At 44.5% G+C, this 18,544-nt stretch overlaps 1 protein-coding gene across 1 annotated transcript in view; it reads left to right on the forward strand.

The window, feature by feature from the left end:
- WNT7A (Wnt family member 7A) overlaps positions 1-18,544 on the forward strand; it is a 39,419-nt gene that overhangs the window by 1,688 nt on the left and 19,187 nt on the right. Inside the window, exons 2-3 of the mRNA XM_075762662.1 lie at positions 225-451; positions 12,176-12,447. Of these exons, the coding sequence (XP_075618777.1) occupies positions 225-451; positions 12,176-12,447 (499 nt within the window). The remainder of the gene's footprint in view (positions 1-224; positions 452-12,175; positions 12,448-18,544) is intronic.

Here is an 18,544-nt window from a genome sequence, read left to right on the forward strand (position 1 = left end):
ATGAGGAAGTCGGGTCCCGTTTTGGCAGGAGCCCACGTGCTCCTTATCTCTGCTTTGGCTGTGGAGAGAGGGAGAGGGAGAGGGAAGCGACCGGGGAAAAAGGCGGGTGTTTTCCGGGGGCACCTGGCAAAGCCGGGCCCCGCAGCGTGGGAAGGCGGCGGGGTGCTGTGTCCGCCTCCGGAGCAAGTCTCCCCCCAGCCACCCCCCGTGTCTTGTCGTTGCAGGGGTTTTTCCTCTGTGGTGGCCCTGGGAGCCAGCATCATCTGTAACAAGATCCCGGGTCTTGCCCCCCGGCAGCGGGCGATCTGCCAGAGCAGGCCTGACGCTATTATCGTCATCGGGGAAGGGTCCCAGATGGGCATCAACGAGTGCCAGTTCCAGTTTCGCAACGGGCGCTGGAACTGCTCTGCCCTGGGAGAGAGGACCGTCTTCGGGAAGGAGCTGAAAGTGGGTACGTTGCCTCTCTGCTCGCTGCTGACCAGCTCCCACCCGCGTGACACCAAAAGGGGGACACGAGGGGAGCACCACGGGGCAGAGCTGTTGGTGTTGGGAAAGGCCAGCTAGCTCCCACAGCTTGTGCCAGCCAGGGCACGCCCCTCACCTTGAGCGTGGTCACCCGGACGCCATGACTGTCGTTACCAACGTGACCGACATCCGTGCTGGTGGTACCTGCCGTGGCCCTTGCTGTGGTTCAGGAAAGCACTTCCACCACGGTATTTCACTGTCCTGCTCTCACAGATCCTTTCTGAAACATTTTCCGTTTGCGTGTGCAGGACAGCAGCCTCGTTCGCGTACTTAAGGACGCGAAAAAGGTGTTTGGTTCTGGTTAAAGGTAGCGGTCAGAGACTGAACGCTGAGCAGGGTTAGCATTACATTTCTGGGGTGCTAACGCCTCAACAGCGATACTGGCCTGATGTTTCTGCTTGTTGGGAATAAGAAGAGATTCCCACCACATAAAATAGTTATTCTATAGCAACTATATCTAGTGCCCTCTGTCCCACCAGAAAGAATGGGTGTGTTCTGGTTTGAGATGTCAGGGCATTTACAAATGGACTGTTCCAGTCAACAGGCACAAGATCCCATCTCCAGTTTCCATTTTTTTCAGTTATTGCAACAGTACAAAACGTACCGAAATTCTTAACTAAAACAAGCATTAATAATGACAAGCACCAATACCTCAGGAAACAGAGCTGAGGTTAAAACTCTCATACTCCTGTACTGCAAAACACATAGTAGTGCAGCTTACTCAATGTTTGCTGACTCCACAGCACTTAAAATATAAAGAGCGAGGAAAAGTCTTTTCCAAAAAGAGGTATAGCCATTTTTAGAGCCATCATTGGAAGCTAGTCATCACAGTATGGCATTCTGCGTCCAGAAGTTGAAGTTGGGATCTGTGGTTTCCAGCCTTGAGGTCTTTCCACCTTCTCCCCATCTGAAATGTAGATGCAAAAAACCAGAAAACCAATCAAATGATGCTTAGTGTGATAGGAAACAGGGATGTTTCATGAGAATGGAAGAAGTGACAGCAACTAGAAGAGCCCCGAGCAGTCGTACGGCAGCTGTGCCTGGCTTCTAGCTTGTTGGGAAAACCTCTGGACTGGGCTGGCTCCAGGCACCGGTTGGTTACATACAGACAACTGGCAGGATACGGCCCTAGTGCCTCATTCCTTGCATTCCCATGAAACGCAGAGAGACAGTATTGCCACTCTGCTCTGGAACTCCCAAGAACGCCTGGCATTAACTGAACTTTATCACACGCGGGCACGCCGATATGTGTATTTTCCAAAACTTAGAGATATTTAAGGAAAGAACAGAAAGAGAACAGGACGACTAAATTTGAAAGCCCCGTGTGAGTTACCAGATCTTTCAACACCTTTGATAATCAAACACAGTGAGTCAAGTAGGGAATGTAAAAACCACCCTGCACGACACTGTGAAACATCTGAAAATGGACCATTTATTCAGATTAGCTCATTGTTTCTATTCCTTGAGCTGAGCTGTTCCTGTCAGTGATCCATGCAAGTGTTTGCCACTTATGTCAGTGAAGAGTCCATTTGGATGGCTGACAGGTTTGGGCTCATTTAGTCTAAGAGTAACATTTCCTTAAAAGAAAATGTGAGAAGGATTTCTTCTTCTCCAACAAATCATAAAACTGCGGAGTTATTGTGGTCTGTTGTATAAACATGCGCTTTCCTCCCCCCCCCCTCCCAAAATTGAATTATTTAGCTAGCGGGTTATATTTAGGACCTTTTAAAGAAAGTCAATATTAAAGGAAGTAGACTTTGATCTGTCTTTGAGGTGATAACTCTTAATACGTTCTATCTATCCATTACCAGGCTAAGATGGATAGGGAAAATTCATTGTTGGTTTCGGAACACTGTCAGGTGTTGAATGGCATCCAAATGATAAGACTCATTTAAAGAATAACCAAAAACTTCAAATTTAAGCAGCTTATACGTTTACATTTGAAAATAAACTTCGATAAAAATCACACAGGTTTGAAATCTGCAATGGTGGATTCAACTTGCTCACAAGACACACATGGTGCTTTGAGGATGAAATACTCAGGCCCTCAACCACCATGAAATAGGATAATGTAACCACTCCAGCTCAGGTTGTCTCCGTGTTCTTCTGCTTCTTCCCTATCAGCATGTATAGAAACCTAGAATATCTGACACAGCTCATCTTTCTACGGCTATAACGAAAAAGCAGCTCTTCTCTGCATTCCTCTCTCCTTCCCTGTGGTCTCTGTGTCGGGATGTGCTCTAGGTGACCATTCAGAGAAATATTTTGCTCTGGATAAAAAGGGTAAAACCTATGTGCCATAAAGCCATAACTCAAATTTGGTGCCCACAAACAGGAGGCCATCAGGCCCGTGTGCCTTACCCTAGACAGGAAAGAGAGAGACACGTGTGACGTGGAGGACTGTAGACCCTATAGGATGTATTTTAAGGTTTCTGTGCACGAGAACAATCCAGGTTAACATCAGGGCAGAGATACTGCACCCTTGTAGCTTTTTAATTAGCAGCAACAGCTGTAGATTCTCAGTCCTTTGACACGGTCTGTATTACAACATACTATTCAAACAGCAACTAATACATTAGTACCTTCGATAGCATTCAAAGACTCATATTTCTCGGCCAATTGCATCCTTAAAGTTATTACCTCGGAAGTACACGAGGCACCTTTGTCTTGCCACTTGCAATAAAGTCAGCGGGCCACACATGACCTCATTCCGCTTTCTCTATTAGCGGCTTCGCTCTGCCTCTGGAGTGGCACTGATGTACTCGCTCTATGATTAGGGTATGACTTCAGAATGACAGTAATGTGGCTGGCCTTGCCGCTGCGCTGCTGAACACGTGCAGCGAGCAACGTCTAATATCAATTTGGGAGGATGTGCTTAAGTAACTCTTATGCTAATGGGCTCTGCGTGTGTTAGTCCATACAAATAAGTTTCCTTGGATACTGCAGATCCTTGTGAACTATTTCCCAACCCATGATTTTCATGGCACGCCAAGCTAAAGCTCCTCAAAACCAGGTTTCATTACTTTTACCTTCACTGGGTAATCTGTTTTATGAATGTTATGCAAATGTACCCAGATTATTTAAATTCCCTCATTGACACTGCAGGGTGATTCAGGAGGGCTAAGTTCTCCTCGTGGCTCTGCCGTTGCGTGGCTGAGGGACCGTGGCAGTCCTCCTCCTCCTCCTCTGTGCTTCTCCTTTCCTATTTTTAAAACGGCAATAGGGAGACTAGCCCTCGTGAAACGCTGTGACGTCAGCAGAAGGAAAGCATCAAAGTTTTCCTGTTTAATCTGTAGCACGTGTATATCTGTATTTTAACAAATTCACATATAATCCGTCTCCCAGCGATAATTTAGCTGTAGAGTTATAGTTAGCAACCATTTAAATTCATCCATGCTTCATACGGCGTATTTGTGATCCCAGACTTGAGTTTCCAGCTCATTACAGCGTGCTTCCAACTAGTGCACAGCATATCCTCTCCATTTCTCGAGTCATTTTATCAAGTTTGTCCTTCAAAAGAGAGATTCTTCCCTGCTGACATACTGTGGATATCTTATCGTGACAGCTGGTGACAATAGTGCCAATAACATGGAGAGAAATGGCAGAGTAAAAGTGACATCAGTTTACTCCAGCTGAGGACTTGGTCCAATTACGACAGGAAATGATAAAGTCGCGTTCAAGATCAACACAAGGATTTTTTTTTTTTCTAGACATTTCTGTAGACACCTTATTAATAATGTAAAGTCACAAAGAGAATTTTTAAAACAACCATGGAGATGACGCAACGCTGCAATTATGGACACTTTTAAAAACAAACTTATTTGTTACAGTGGTCAGCAGTTCTGTTCCTGCAGACAGCCACAATCAAACCCAAGATTTTAAAACAGGATAGGCCAAAAAACTCCTGCCCACCTCTCTTCAGGTGAAATGTGGTTCAAGCCTAATCATCTGAGCACCTGGAGATGCCTGTGATAGAATCTGAAAATCAGATTTGGGCGCTGATGGATCACAGAAAGAGCAAGTGCTATGGTGAAGGCTTTTCACCTGGTGCCGTAGCAGCCCATTTTGCAGTGTGCACCCTGGTGAAGAGGTCAACACCCTTGTCAACAGTGACTTTGCTGTTTGTGATGATCACAGGCCAAGGAGTAACTATCTCAAATAATTGCCTTAGGACACGCATACACGTCCTAGAGGACAGCTCCATATTGGCATCACAGGGCAAACATAAACAAACACGTCCTTTTGTCGTAACTGAGCAGCACCGCCACGGTTAAATGAGACGTCCCGAGTAAAGCCAATACAAACCGTGTGACTGCATCTCTACGAAGCCATACAGCAAAGTGGAAACTCGTTTCAGTGCAGGTCTATGAAAAGAGGCACTACAACCTTGCAGAAGCTGTCGTGGACCCTGCATGGGAGAGGACGGAGGGAATCAGCCGAGGGCTATGAAGACATGTGGTGCTCTCTCCGAAGAGCATAACAGCAAAAGTGGTTTCAACCAAGTTTTCATCCTGGTCTTACTAAAATGCGTCAACTCTTTGGTTTCTTTTACACTGATAAATGTTTCAGTATAATCATGTTGATACCTTCATCTATCTGATGTTACTCATGCGCATAAGGAAAGCTGAAATCCCAACAAGAAACCACGTGGACAAACTGGTCTTAAACTTGGGAGCGTAGCAGGCGAACTCGGCACCCGTGTATGTTGTGCACAATGCCTTTCACTCGGGGATCACTACAGATGTACGCGTTAAAACAGGAGAGGCTGTTAGCTTTCCTTTATACAGGACGCTATTAGCTCTACGCTGCCCACTGGACTGAATTTAGCAGTGATTTATTTTCCATATATTAAAAAACTTTTCTTCTATGGCTTCAACAACGTAAAGCGAGAGGGGACATTCCCACTCTTGCCTATTGAAACAAAGGACAACTATCCTACAAGACAAACTCTTAACAAGCTTGTTCAGCAGCTATCAGGAACTCTCTCTTTTGCTCGTATGCAAAAGAGAACAAGGTCTAGCTCATTCTCCTATCTGGTCTGGTAGAGTTAAAAGAAAAATAATAGAGTAAAACTTCATTTTGTCACTGTGTTAAAGACAAACACTTTTGGAAACATCCCGGAACAGGTGTGTTCAAGAGAGGATTTCCTCTTCAATCATTTTCTGGAGCTTTTTGATTTTAAATACCAGTGTATTTAAATACTCTTGTGTCAGGTTTTAAAGCCTGATTCTTTGAATGACAAAATAACAGACCAAGTAAACAACCACTGGTAGATCATCATGAAAATGCTTGCTGGTTTTATATTGCATGAAAGATTCCCTGCACGAGCCTGTGGGAAACTAGGTTCTAAGTGCTGCTGCACTGTTCAGTGTGGTCAATATTTAGAAGAAAGATTGATAGATACTCTGTTTTCTGAACCAGTGGTGTTACAAACCCCCCGAGATCTACAGAAAAGAAATACTGTAATTAAGAGGAGTCTTGCTATCTACTCAAGCAAGGTCAGAATTTGCATTTCTGTGCTAAGTTTCCAACTCTTACAACCAGTTTTTAATGTCAGTATTTTGCACAAGAACAGTTATTTGCAGGCAAAAGAAAGGCCAGGCTGAAATATGGCCTGAACATCCAAAACCCAGCACGCTGCTTTATGCCAAAAAGTCAATCTTTCTCAGCAGGGACTGTCACAGAAAGATAAAATATTGCCCCAAGGTCACTGCAGTTGGAATTCCCATCAGAAGGTTTTCATACCTGCCTTCGGATGTGTCTTGTGAGTACATGTTTCAGAGAAACAAAAAGATTACATTTCGTTCGCAAGGTAGAATCTATCTCCTATCGCAGGGTCAGTACCTGGCGTTGTCTGAAGGCAGGCAGTGGTGTGGAGGGATCACAGCCGTCCGAAAAGGGGAAGCTGTTGTTTGAACTCCAAAATGCTGCCTGTGATTTCTGTAATGGACATGCCTGGAGTAGTAACTTTCTATCTCCAAAAATGATCACTATACCTGGAGTGTTTCCTTTCCAAGAATTTCATGTGTTGATGAAACAAACTTTAGCTTGTGAAAGCGGGCAGTGACTAAACTCCCCAAAGTCTCAAATGCCTCTTAGAGCAACTCTACTTATTTTATTTATTGGTACTAATCTTTGCAAAGAACACACTCCCAATTTATAGGGAACTGTCATTTTCATTTTAAGTCAGTACAATATTTTAAGGCACCAAACCCCTCAAAACTTTCAACCATTACAGAAGGGGGAAGAAAAACAGGAGAGGGAGACTTCAATGATTTTTTTTAAGCTACCATTTTTATTAATCACACATGCTAGGTTAAAGAAAGATAAAAATAAAAAACCTGCAAGACCATTCATAGCCTACCAAGGTAGGAGGAAGCACACCCCAAAGTAGGCAGAGGATGAGTTCTGTTCTTCGTTTTTCCTAGCTATGAGTTATGACCTCTATAGAAAGATGTGAAGTAATGTTAGCCATGGCACATAATTGGCAAGGTACGTTGTATTTTCCATCTTTATATTTTCACAATCATATTTCAGCTCATGTCACTGCAGATAACTCCCTCTTTGACCCTTTGGCTTTAAATAGCAGAAAATACAACCCGTGTTTTCCAGTGAGATAAATAGAAATTTGTCTTTTTTATTTCACAGCTTAGTCAATTTATGAAGGGGACTGATAGGGCGGGCCAAGCTGTTTAGGAACATACCTAGATCCCGAGAGGTACCGAACTGCCGAGCACCTACTGACTTCCTGCAAGTCAATCTACTCTGTATCTTGCAGGCTTAGGTCCCGTTTCCCATGCAACACCAAGGTATTGTGCTTCTTTTTAAAACTTAGTTCTCATTTCTAATCCGGTGTGAGTGAAGCTTTTTACAAACTCTTGAAATTTTAAGATGAAACGTAAAAAAAATAATTAAGTTAGCTAAATTAAAACCAGAATGCAGAGCACTCTTTGCAGCTGGTAGGCAGGCCACTTGCTGATCATCTAAAGCCCAGTCTCACAAACGTTTATACACAAGGGCAAAGAGAGGCATGTGAGCGTTTGCAGGATTAATGCTCCGAGGTATGCATGAGTTGTCTATAATTATGCTCCATGTTAGGAGAGCCACCTGTGCTGGTAATATTTATGTTTGCACGTACCTGCGATAATCTCAGTGCTTCCCTTTATGACACCTGACACTCTGCAGTGGTGGCTGCCTGTGCAGAGCTCAGAGACGAAGTTAAAGACAGCTTGAGATTGTCACGTGCTGCCCAGCGAAGGGCCTAAAGACTGGACTCCAGAAATACCGGAAGCCATGGATGCCGAGCTATCTGCCCTCAGAGCAAATGGAGCTGCAACACACTGCGTACCTTACTGAAGTCCAGAAAAAAATAGAAAGAACGGGGAGATGTTTATCCCTGAGACGTGAAGAAAAGCCTCTGTGTTCATACAGCGCTGAAGCACTTGTTTAGGCTGAGTTTGTTTAGCCCCCGGTCTGGATGGGGGGAGCAGGCCAGGCAGACGTCGGTGCCCGCACCCCATGCCAGGCCGAGTGCTGACGAGTGGCACTGCTGGGGTCAGGCACAGGGGGTGCCCCCCGCATCTCCCCCCCCAGCCCCAGCACATCTGCACAGAGCTTGAACATTGCCTATGGTAAGACAGCGGTTATACCTGGAAACGCTGCCATGGCTGGAAACCCCTATCAGATCACCGGCCTTGTAAAGGACCAGAGCAACCTCGGAAAGACTGCCAGATCCTTTCCAGACATTTCCAGCGCTTGGAGTTGGGCTCTGGCATGTGTTTAGCCTTTGCTCGTTGGAAACCACGAGAAGAGCGTGTCATTCGGGAGCTGAAATGACAGCTTACAATTCTTGTATGCATGTAGCTAACTCTCTACCTTTGTCCACAGCTCCTGTAGGTCTCAGGCATTCTTGCTTTTGCCAGTTCACTCATCACAAGTGCTTTTACGTGCACCCTTGCAAATCACTGGCTGGCAAAGTCTCCAAAAAAAACCTCCTAAGTGTACCCAGCTTTTGGGATCATGATTTGCACCAATCCTCCGCAAAGATCAACTGATCAGTTCATTATATGCATTTTTAAATTTGTGCTTGTTTTTCAAATATTTAAAAAAAATAATCATAGCTTTAAGTTCAGTTTCAGTTTAAGGATGGATTCAGTGGGAATTGACTGCAGGAGGATTTAATTGCTGGGTCTCCACCCAACGCTTCTAGCGAATGGGTCAGAAAATTGTTCAAGAGACCGTTTGAGTAGCTCATGCCAGTGAGTACATTTTATTTAAACTCTGTCCAAAGGTCCTTTCTGATCTCACTGCTGAAAACATACCAGTTTACTTTTCCAGCTACTGTCTGACATTTCTAGCCATCTAGAGAAGGTAACGACTGCAGATTAGGGTTTTCCACACCCTTTCAGTTGTACAGAAGAGCAGAACCCTTGATGTTACCATCAGCTTACTATCTATTTTTTGCTAGGAACGAAATGTTTTGCTTATTCTGGGCATTAGCCAAAGTGGGCTCTGTCTCTCACAGGGTTGAATGCATTGCTGCCCGTTCTGTTCTTTCCTTACCCTATATTCTGTACCGTATCTCCTGTCTGCTTGCTTTGTCCTCCTGAACCAGAAGTGCTGTTCCCACCTAGGAAGTATTTTGTGATGCTACAGTCACCATCACTTAAAGTAAATACAAGAGAGTCTCAGTGCTGTGTTGATATCAAAGCCTGACCCTTTTCTAAAGCTCAGATCTTAAATTTTTTAACTACTAAGATTTCAGAGGCACAGGTCTAAGTTGGCTGTCAGATGCACATAAAAAGTGTAGGATGAAAAGTAAACAAGAAAGAAAAAAAGTAGGATCCAATTATTCTCTCACATTTCTGGATTCTGTCAATCATATCAGGTCATTTCCAAATAGTTCATCTTTGGGAATCCAGAAGTGATGTGGCTGCGCCTTTCAACCTATCCATGTTTTGAGCTTAGGCTGACAGCGGAGCGGTACTTCCCTTACCAGCCTGCTTTAGAGCTTCGGCAGAAGCTCAGAGGAAACAGACTGTTGCCTGCATGGAGCAGCTGTCTGAGCGTACCTTCTTGCAGCAGCGTTTCCCTCTGAGATCCTCCAGGAATTTCTGCTGAAATCAGAAGTAGAGCTGTAGTATTCATTATTTAAAAGTGGCAGGAAAACACGTGTTCTCATGTTATGCCATTTGGTTACAAAAGCTCTGTTACACTGTTTTGGTATCTGAAGCACCGTCACAGAAGAGGCTCAAAATGAGCTAAGCCTACCCTGTACGCTGACATTTCTATGAGCCAGACAAGGGTAATGAAGCTTAAAAAAGTGAATCATTTATGGAAAACAGGGATAGTTTGATGCAGACGTGACAAGCCCATGCCTCTTTATCAGTGCTGCACAAGTGCCAAGGTACTTCCTACCGGGATCAATTCCTCCAGACACTTGCTTTGTTTACCTTCTAATCTCCTAACTTTTAGTTTTAAAAAGCTGATAAACTTTCCCTCCAAAAGACAAACTTATAAAATAACTAAATTTGTGTAATATAGTTTATGATCAAGCTTGATATTGGATTCTGATTCTGCTTGTGCTGGTTTTATACCCTTTGCGTTGCATTTTATTCCCCTCTCAGAAGCAGAAGAGCTGCTTAGGCTTTACAATGTTGAGTGTGTCAGGTGAAAATGATCTCCAGTGGGTTTTATTCTAGACCTTGAAAACAATTTGTGCTAGATCAGAAACCATCCAACCAAAGGAAAAACAGAACCAGATACAAATTTCAACTCACCATTTTTTATTTTTTTTTGATGCTGTCCATTTTTGCTGCTTCATGAAACAGAAATCTGGTGTAATGCATTGTTCCCCTCTGCACGGAGAACCCAGGGTTTCTTATTGTACCTTCTCCTGTTTATCAGTGCATTTTTCATAGCGTTGTACTTACAATAGTGATGATATTGTTGAGGATAAACTGGAGGAGGAACTAGCAAGATGCCCCGGCTGGTCCTTGTGGACTCACTCTGGAGTGGGATCCCACTTCCAGCTGCCGCCCATGTGGTCGCAGAGAGGCCCTGGGAGCACAACTCCAAATTTTCCAAATTTCTATGCCACAGTCCGAGTTCCATAAAAAGCCGCTAGTTCTAGAAAGCCTCATCTGCAAAGTCCACAACATTTTACCATTTTTCTTTTTTTTTAAATAAGGGAAAAGAAGAAGGAAGTCTGATACTTGACAACAAGTTCCTCAATAAACACAGCGCACAGCAGTATCAACAGGAATATTGCCTATGCTAATAAAAGGGCACAAAGTTGCCTATTAACAGATTTTGATTATATCATGTTTTCCATTTTACTTCCTTGCCATAAGAAAGTGAATATTTTTCATTAAAAGAACCATTTAGTGACAAGTACAAAAATCTAGATCATACACGCGAAAGGGATGTGGTCGAGAATGAAATGCTTGTAAGATGTCTTTCCCAAGTGATTATTTTTTTGTGAAATCAAATAAACAGCAGAAATGTGCTTGTTTCACGTAGAGTAAAGTATTGCCAGGAGTTGAGATCTGCCAGAACATAACTGGCGGGCGTTTGGAGATGGGAAGCTGATCTTCCCATCTGCCCTGTCCTAATGAAGAGTCTGATTCTGCTCCTACTGATGCAAGGGTACGTTTAGTGATTGGAGAAACAAGAGTAGGGCTGTTTGACATACACAGGCAACCTCTGACAACCTCCTGACGTTTCGAAGAGGTTCTCTCTCAGCAGGGCTGGTTCCAATAGCCGCGCAGATCCCATAGGATCCACACATGGGAAGTCCACACACCGGCACGCAAGAAAGCTTCGAGAAGATAAATTAAATCATAGATTTAAAGTGAGAACCCTCCAATAAACAGAAGCCTGTCGTTATAGCCATATTGCACAAAATAACGTTGGCTTAACCACTGCCTCACGGCCTTCTGGTGAGGCTGTTACTTCGCTTTGCTTTTGTCATGGTTCCTACAACAGGCCAAGATTTATTTTTCCATCCTGTGAGAAATTTTGAAATTAAAATTGAATTGAACCCCAAACTTATTTCATTGAGTTTGCGCAAATGTCCATGTTGAAAACTTTGTGACCCCTACAATGTGAAAAAGTGTTTCAATTCAGCTAGAATATTTTCAGAACAAGATTTCTAAGAGAGGTTGTTTTCCTTTAAAAATACCTTTTAGTGTAGAATTAAATTTCTAAATAAAATCCCTTTTCTGAGCTGATTTTTTAAAAAGTTGAATATGGATGTTTTATCAGTTTCACCCCCAATTCCACCTATTTTCTTTTTTTCCCCCTTTCTTTTTAAGCTAGAGCATTTACCACCCCACCATTTTGCTACAGAAAGTTTTGTTTGACTACTTCTAATACCATCTGGAAATTTATGTATATATATATATATATATATACATGAAGTTGCCTAAATAATACTTCATCTCCTACTACCTTATGGAGAGCTGTCATTTTAGAGAGTGAACGTCCACAAAAATCAATACTTAAAAGAGCAGAGACCTGCTTATGCCTGCAGATTTACAGCACTTCTAATAATAGCCGCCTGATGTTTGCACCGCAGGAACTTACCTATCTTTTTCTAACTAATGTCACCGTGTTGTAGCATGTATTTACTGCACTGTTTTCATTTCAGGTAGCAGAGAAGCAGCGTTCACATATGCCATCATTGCTGCTGGAGTGGCCCACGCAATCACGGCTGCCTGTACGCAGGGCAACCTGAGTGACTGTGGTTGTGACAAAGAAAAACAAGGACAGTACCATAAAGAGGAAGGATGGAAATGGGGAGGCTGCTCTGCTGACATCAGATACGGAATAGGATTCGCCAAAGTGTTCGTGGATGCCCGGGAGATTAAGCAAAACGCCAGGACGCTCATGAACCTGCACAACAACGAGGCCGGGCGGAAGGTAAGTACCTCTGCTCTCCCCCCGACGCGGCCGTCTCCGGCCCAGGATGGGACATGGGGCTGGATTGCGTACAGTGCATGAGAACTACGGCGTGCTTTAATGCTAACCTCCGTTTACAGTAGACAAGTAGGCACCTTTGCAAGTTATACAAGCTTGTTGGACCATCCGTCTGTCACATATTTGTCTAAATGTTACTCTTTACAACCGTAAAAAGAAAAAAGCTAACAAACGTTTTATCTGTAACGTCAAATGGTACTTATGATAAAAAGCTTGCCTGCTACTGTGTGGGTGAATAGGATTCTCGTCAGGTTCAGACATGAACTTCTCACTCATTTGAAAAGGGATCATTTTCACCCAAGTGTTTAAACCTTGCTCTTTGTGTGAGGACTAGCTCTACAAGGAGAAAAATACTTTAGCAAAAGACTGACTCACTGTTACACCATTATATGGATTCGGTTTATCATTTTGCACAGCGTGATCCCCCCCCGCCCCTATTCTTTGGGACAAGGTAGCTGAACGCAGGTGCTGCAGAGCCAGCGCTCGGGAAGACAGGAATTCAGCACCTCCCAGCAGGCAGGCTTCCCGGGGATCCCGGGCACGGCTGCCAGGCGTTTGCCGCCTTTGCCGTTCGCTGCACTCGGCCAGTTCTCGGACTGTCGGTGGCAGCCGCTGCAGATGTGAGACCCAACGTGATCGCTGCTCCTCAGATCCCCGCAGGTCAGGCGTTGCCCAGCACAGCTCGGAGCAGGCTCTGCGGTGGAGGGGCCCTGACTCATGCCGGCTGGGGATAGCCGGGGGATGTCTGTGCGCTCTCACACAGCTGCGGGCAGGTACCCTCCAGCGCTGCTCTCCACACCGGAGTTACGGTTTTGCCGACCGCATCTTACAGAAGGAACGTAAATCCTCTTGCTTTCTCAGCTCTCTGTTTTACCTTCTCCACTGTTTGCCCTCCTGTGTATTCGTACTGATTACAGCATTATGTTAGTGTGACTTAGAAGCAAATGGGAGAAGGAAGTTAGGAACAGCAGTTAATTTGTGGATACTATTTTTGTTGTGGTAATTACCTGTAGGCTCTGAGACATCTCCACTTATGCTGGAGCCAAGCAGATGGCATTGAAGAAAAGCCATTTCCACCCCAAACAAAAGCCTAACTTTTCTTTTATTTAATGCTACTGTAGTAGTTTTATAGGTCAGATTACGGTTTTTAGTCTGCCTACTATCCCAAATGCCTGTGTCTGGCTCTCCAGTGCAAACCCGGTACTTCAAAACACCAGCAAAATTAACACTGAATTCTGAGAATAACTCGAGGACTAACCATTAATCTTTGCTAATCAAATGATCTGAGGGTCAGTATCTTTAGTACTTGGCTTCTGGCAGCATGAAGGCACATGCTGAAAAGCGTGGTAAAACACCGAGGCCCACAGTCTGCTCTGCTGTACAAGCACAAATCCACTGAAATCAAAAACAGCAGAGGAGTTTCACCTTTCTGGGCAGGGTCCTTCCCTGAAAGGCCTGCTTTTATTCGATAGGCCCTGGCAGTAAAAGATTGCCAAGAAGCGACACACCACCCTGTCGAGGACTGCAAACATAGATGGAACTGGCTGCTGGCTTGGAAAACTGTTTCAGTTACAAAGCTCACAGATACAGAGGAAAAAAGAAGTTGCATTTCTTGGATCTGTTATCACCCAGGTGTGGACCTAGGGTAGAGGGGGAGGGATACTAGTCCTGGAGCTGCCCTGTGGGAAGGCAAAGCACACAGCAGCCTCCCCTTGAAGACACGAGCTCCTTGTGTTTCTCACCTGTATGTGCACAATTTGCTGTCCTAAAAGATGATGCCTGGAAGATTCAGCTCTACGCATTGTTGTCTGGGAGAACGGTGGTGTGTCCTATCTCTGGCGATCTGCCATTTCTCCAGCAGGCTCAGGAACTGTTCTGATCTACAGATATTTCTACGCTTCTTCCTGCATCCCTTACAGAGCAAAATTACTGATCTTTGTTCGAACAAATCTCTGTTTGAAATCTTCAGGGGAAAGAAAGAGTAACACGACTGAGAAGAGGCATGTTGCTCCACCATCCTGTAGAGAATGAATAAATGATGTTTTTGCTAGAGAGATTCCTTTCAAGCTTTGCTCTTATGTGAAAGATCACAGTATTTAAAGACAATTGGCAGAGAGAGGCCATTATGGGTGTTTGGCAAGCTAGGTCTCTCACAACCTACCCCCTTCACAACAAAGACTGTCTTGTTTTGAGGTGGTACTCTCCCTTTTGGAGCAATATGGATCTTATCAGCCTCCACACAATCTGTTCTTGGTGGCTTTCCTCTGGGCTACAAATTCTTGTCTAGTTTTACTTGCCCATGGCTAGGTTTTTGATATTTATGCACTTAGGAGACAGACCGGCACCTACTGGGCTTCCAAAAATAAACTAGATGTTCAATTTGTATTGATTTGCTGTCTTCACCTGTAGGCACCGCTATGCTGTTCAAAAGTCAGTCCTTTCCACTTCTCTGGTCTTGCCACGTGAAACTGCACCGTGCGCTGTGCTCACTCCCCTGGGGCTCACGAATGACCTGTGAAAGGGTCCTTCTTTAGGATGACACTAGCTGCAGGTGATTCAGGATGCATTCCAGTAAATCATACATGTACTATTACCTAGCTGTCTTCTTAAGAATCACTAGTAAATAAATCTGTTCCATCTTGGTGAGCAAGAGCTGACAGACTGTGCACTGCAGTAGGCAGGCCTGCTGGGCTTACCAGGGAAACTGAGCTTAAGTAGGACTGCACGGTATAAACCAACAGAGGACCACCAGGAAAAGCCTGATCCAGACTTTTTGGAGATCTCATTTCAAGACTTACCGCTTCTGCTAGTCTTGTTTTACCTAGGCAGGTGTCTCTCTGCTGCCTGCGGTGCCAACAACAGTCTCTCTGAACCTACTGAATACGTGACTCTGTCAGAGCAATAGCATGAGCATCTGTCAGCTCTTTCTAGAAGCAAATAAAAACTCACTGTGTCAGATGTGGAGGGTTTTAGAGGTCATAGGTGGAGAACATCCAGGCTGCTATTCCCTTTCCTGAACAGCCTGGCTAGTCCAATGCTTGCAAAATACTCGTGTGCACACCCAGGATGCAGCGAGAAGCAGTCGCACCCGAGATGAGCGTGTGTGAAATGTCTCCGTTGCCAGCTGCTCCCATGCTCCAAACTAAAGCCAGCGGTTCCTGCAGGATGGTGCCCATGCTGCCTCCGCTGCTGGGCTGCGGCGAGTAGTTTTCCTTACTGTTAAAGGACAGGGCTCTAACTCTCTGTTCCTCTCTCTGTCTTGGGACGAATCGCCAGGACTCAGTTCTGTAGCACTTGGGCACAACTTCAAAGTTCCCCGGCTGCTTGGAGGGGAAGGGGCAGAGTTCAAAACAGGGATTGCAGACACCCTACAAAACTGGCCCCAAGCAGCCCGAGAAGCCTCACATCATTTGTCAAACCTACTGGAGAGCAGCTATTTCTGACCTCCAGAAACAGAGTTTAGGGTGTCTTTCCTCTTTGAATTAGTATTTCCTGAAATGCTGATTCACTGCAGGAAGAAGCAAGCAGTACAGGGAGAACAGGAGGAGAATTCATAACAGTTGGGTCAGAAAAGAGAGATAAAGCTTGAATTAATTTAAAGGCATAATCCTGATTTGCCCTGCAAACTTCCATCTGAGGGGTTATAATTGCAAGACTGAATTGTCTGTTAGAAAATTTGTCTTCTCAAGTACAAAGTTAATTAAATTACTGTAAGTAACACAATAACGTATGTCTGAGAGATATTTATGCTCCAGGAAATAAAAATATTATTCTCCAAGTTATCTTGCTAAAAAATAGCAAAGTAGGTACTGAAAGGTTCTACATATTTTGGCTGTAAACTTTTCATTTTGACAGCACAGCAAGGTACATGTCCAGATTGCTCTCTCCTCTCTTTTTCCCTGTGACATTGAAATTCCACGAATGGCATCTTGCATCAGCGTTACATCATATTAAGTATAATGCAATATTATGAGTCATTGTTATAAATCATGGGCACAGGCTGCATTAGAAGGCTTTTGCAATTCAAGAGCACATCAAGGTGGATTTTTTTTCAGCTTTTCCCTTTGGAGGCATACCTAGGTGCACTAACTTTGCAATGTATCTTCATCCCCTGAATCAGTAGCATTTCAGTTTTCCCTTTCAGCTCTAAGGCTCACAGGAGGAGTGCGGTATGTGCCTAGCAGAGTTCCTGCAAATACCAAGCAAAGCTATGAGAAACCAGAAGGTGTTTCTGAAGTGGATCATGCAATGATCATAATAGACTGAAGCATTTACTATTTTATCCTTTAGGGAAAACTGTAATAATGTTGAAGTATCTGGAAAGCAAGGAGTTCAGGAGTTCTCCCAAGCTATTCTGTAAAGCCTACACTTATGACACTCACTCTTTTTACTTGCTAGCATCTCTGACCTCAGAAGGAGATTGCTGCCATATAACTTTCCTGAACTTCTTCCAGTTCTTGCATAGTGTGCAATCACCACACCACTGCAAGAATTTAACTATCCTCTAGAGAAGCCAGCTATTTCTACTTCATTCAAGACACCTTTTACTTTAACTAGCCTATTAGCCTGACTACAACAAGCAGCACAGAACATAAGCTCTTGCAGAAGAACCACTTGAAAGGTTGTAAGCATCTAGCACGTTGTTAGAAAAGAGGCAAGGCTAATAAGAGAGACTGCCAAACAATTTAACATTTCTAATTTTTCTGAATATAGGCATGAAATTCTGGAGATTTAATAGTTCTGCCTGAACTAAGTCTTAAAGCACATGAAAACCTGGCACTATTCCTGTTTGTACCCATGGCTCAGCTCAGCTGCCTGCAGAGGAGAGGGGGTGCAGCTTGTGGGCTCGCAGCCCTGCTGGGGTGGCCTTGCCCGAGGAAGACCACAACCTTCCAGGGAGACCCCAGCAGTCCAGCAGCTCCTGGTAGGAGCTCTGCTTCCAGAAGACGATCAGGGATGCACGCTGCCTGGCAAGCGCAGCACTAGCAGGGTACGGTCGGTGTGCCAGGAGGACACGGGACCCATAGCGGAGCCGAAAGATTCCTTCCCACATATATGCACCAGCTGTAATCTGGCCCTGAGCAATCTCCGCACATTGGCTAATCGTAACCAAAACCATGTGCCCCTGTATTCAGCTGTCTCTCAGCTCCATCAGAAAGAATGTCTCTAATGGCACACGCACACCAGAATAAAGCTTGCCTGTGTCTGGAGCTGCTGAAAATTACCATAGACTCCAGAGAGTCTAGGAGACCAGCTTCGAGCAGAACAGAACTGGGTGAGGCTGCCCTGATACTCCTGGCACCCGCAATCAAGTGATATTATAGTATCAGCAGTACAGCCACATGTTTCTTGGAGTTCAGAACTTAACAGTGTCCTTGCAATTGCACTTCACATTTTCCAATGGGTTTTCACTTTTTTTTTTTTGGCGTGGCACAGAAATATTCCTGATTTTTGTATTCAGAAGCTTCTAGTTCTTAATGCTAGGGACGGTCCTTAAATACAAAACCGATAAATTATTTTCCTCTTTACTGGTAGATACAAACTCCTGCTGAAATGATCAGACCCATGATACATTTGGTACCTTCCTGATTTAGAGTGGCTTGAAGTTGGAAAGCATTTTTCAGGAATAACTTTCCACTTCTAGTTACAAATTCCTGTGAGGAATCCTGAAGAGAGAGGCATACCCAGGACTAGTTGTGATGCCTGCTTGCTCCAGAGCTTGTTCGTTTACATCCAGCTCCCCTTACTGCTCCCTCACTCAGACCTCCGTCGTCAACAGATGTGTCGAGTGAGTAAGAGCAACAAGCACAACGCTCAGCCCAGTGCTGCACCCACGCCACACAACTGACCAAACCCTTTCCAAGGTTTCTTACCTGGCTGATAAGAGACCCGGAAAAGGGTCTCCATTCCCGTAGGAAGATGGGGAGCTCTGTCTGTTGGCAGGTAGGTGCCCCTTGTTAATAGCGGCAGTAGCAATTCTGACAGATAAGGTTGCTAGACACGTGAACACGGAGCCTGGCAGCAGAGGATGGGGCAGAGC

This window comes from Balearica regulorum, chromosome 10 (assembly GCF_011004875.1).
Source record: "Balearica regulorum gibbericeps isolate bBalReg1 chromosome 10, bBalReg1.pri, whole genome shotgun sequence".
Taxonomy (NCBI): domain Eukaryota; kingdom Metazoa; phylum Chordata; class Aves; order Gruiformes; family Gruidae; genus Balearica; species Balearica regulorum.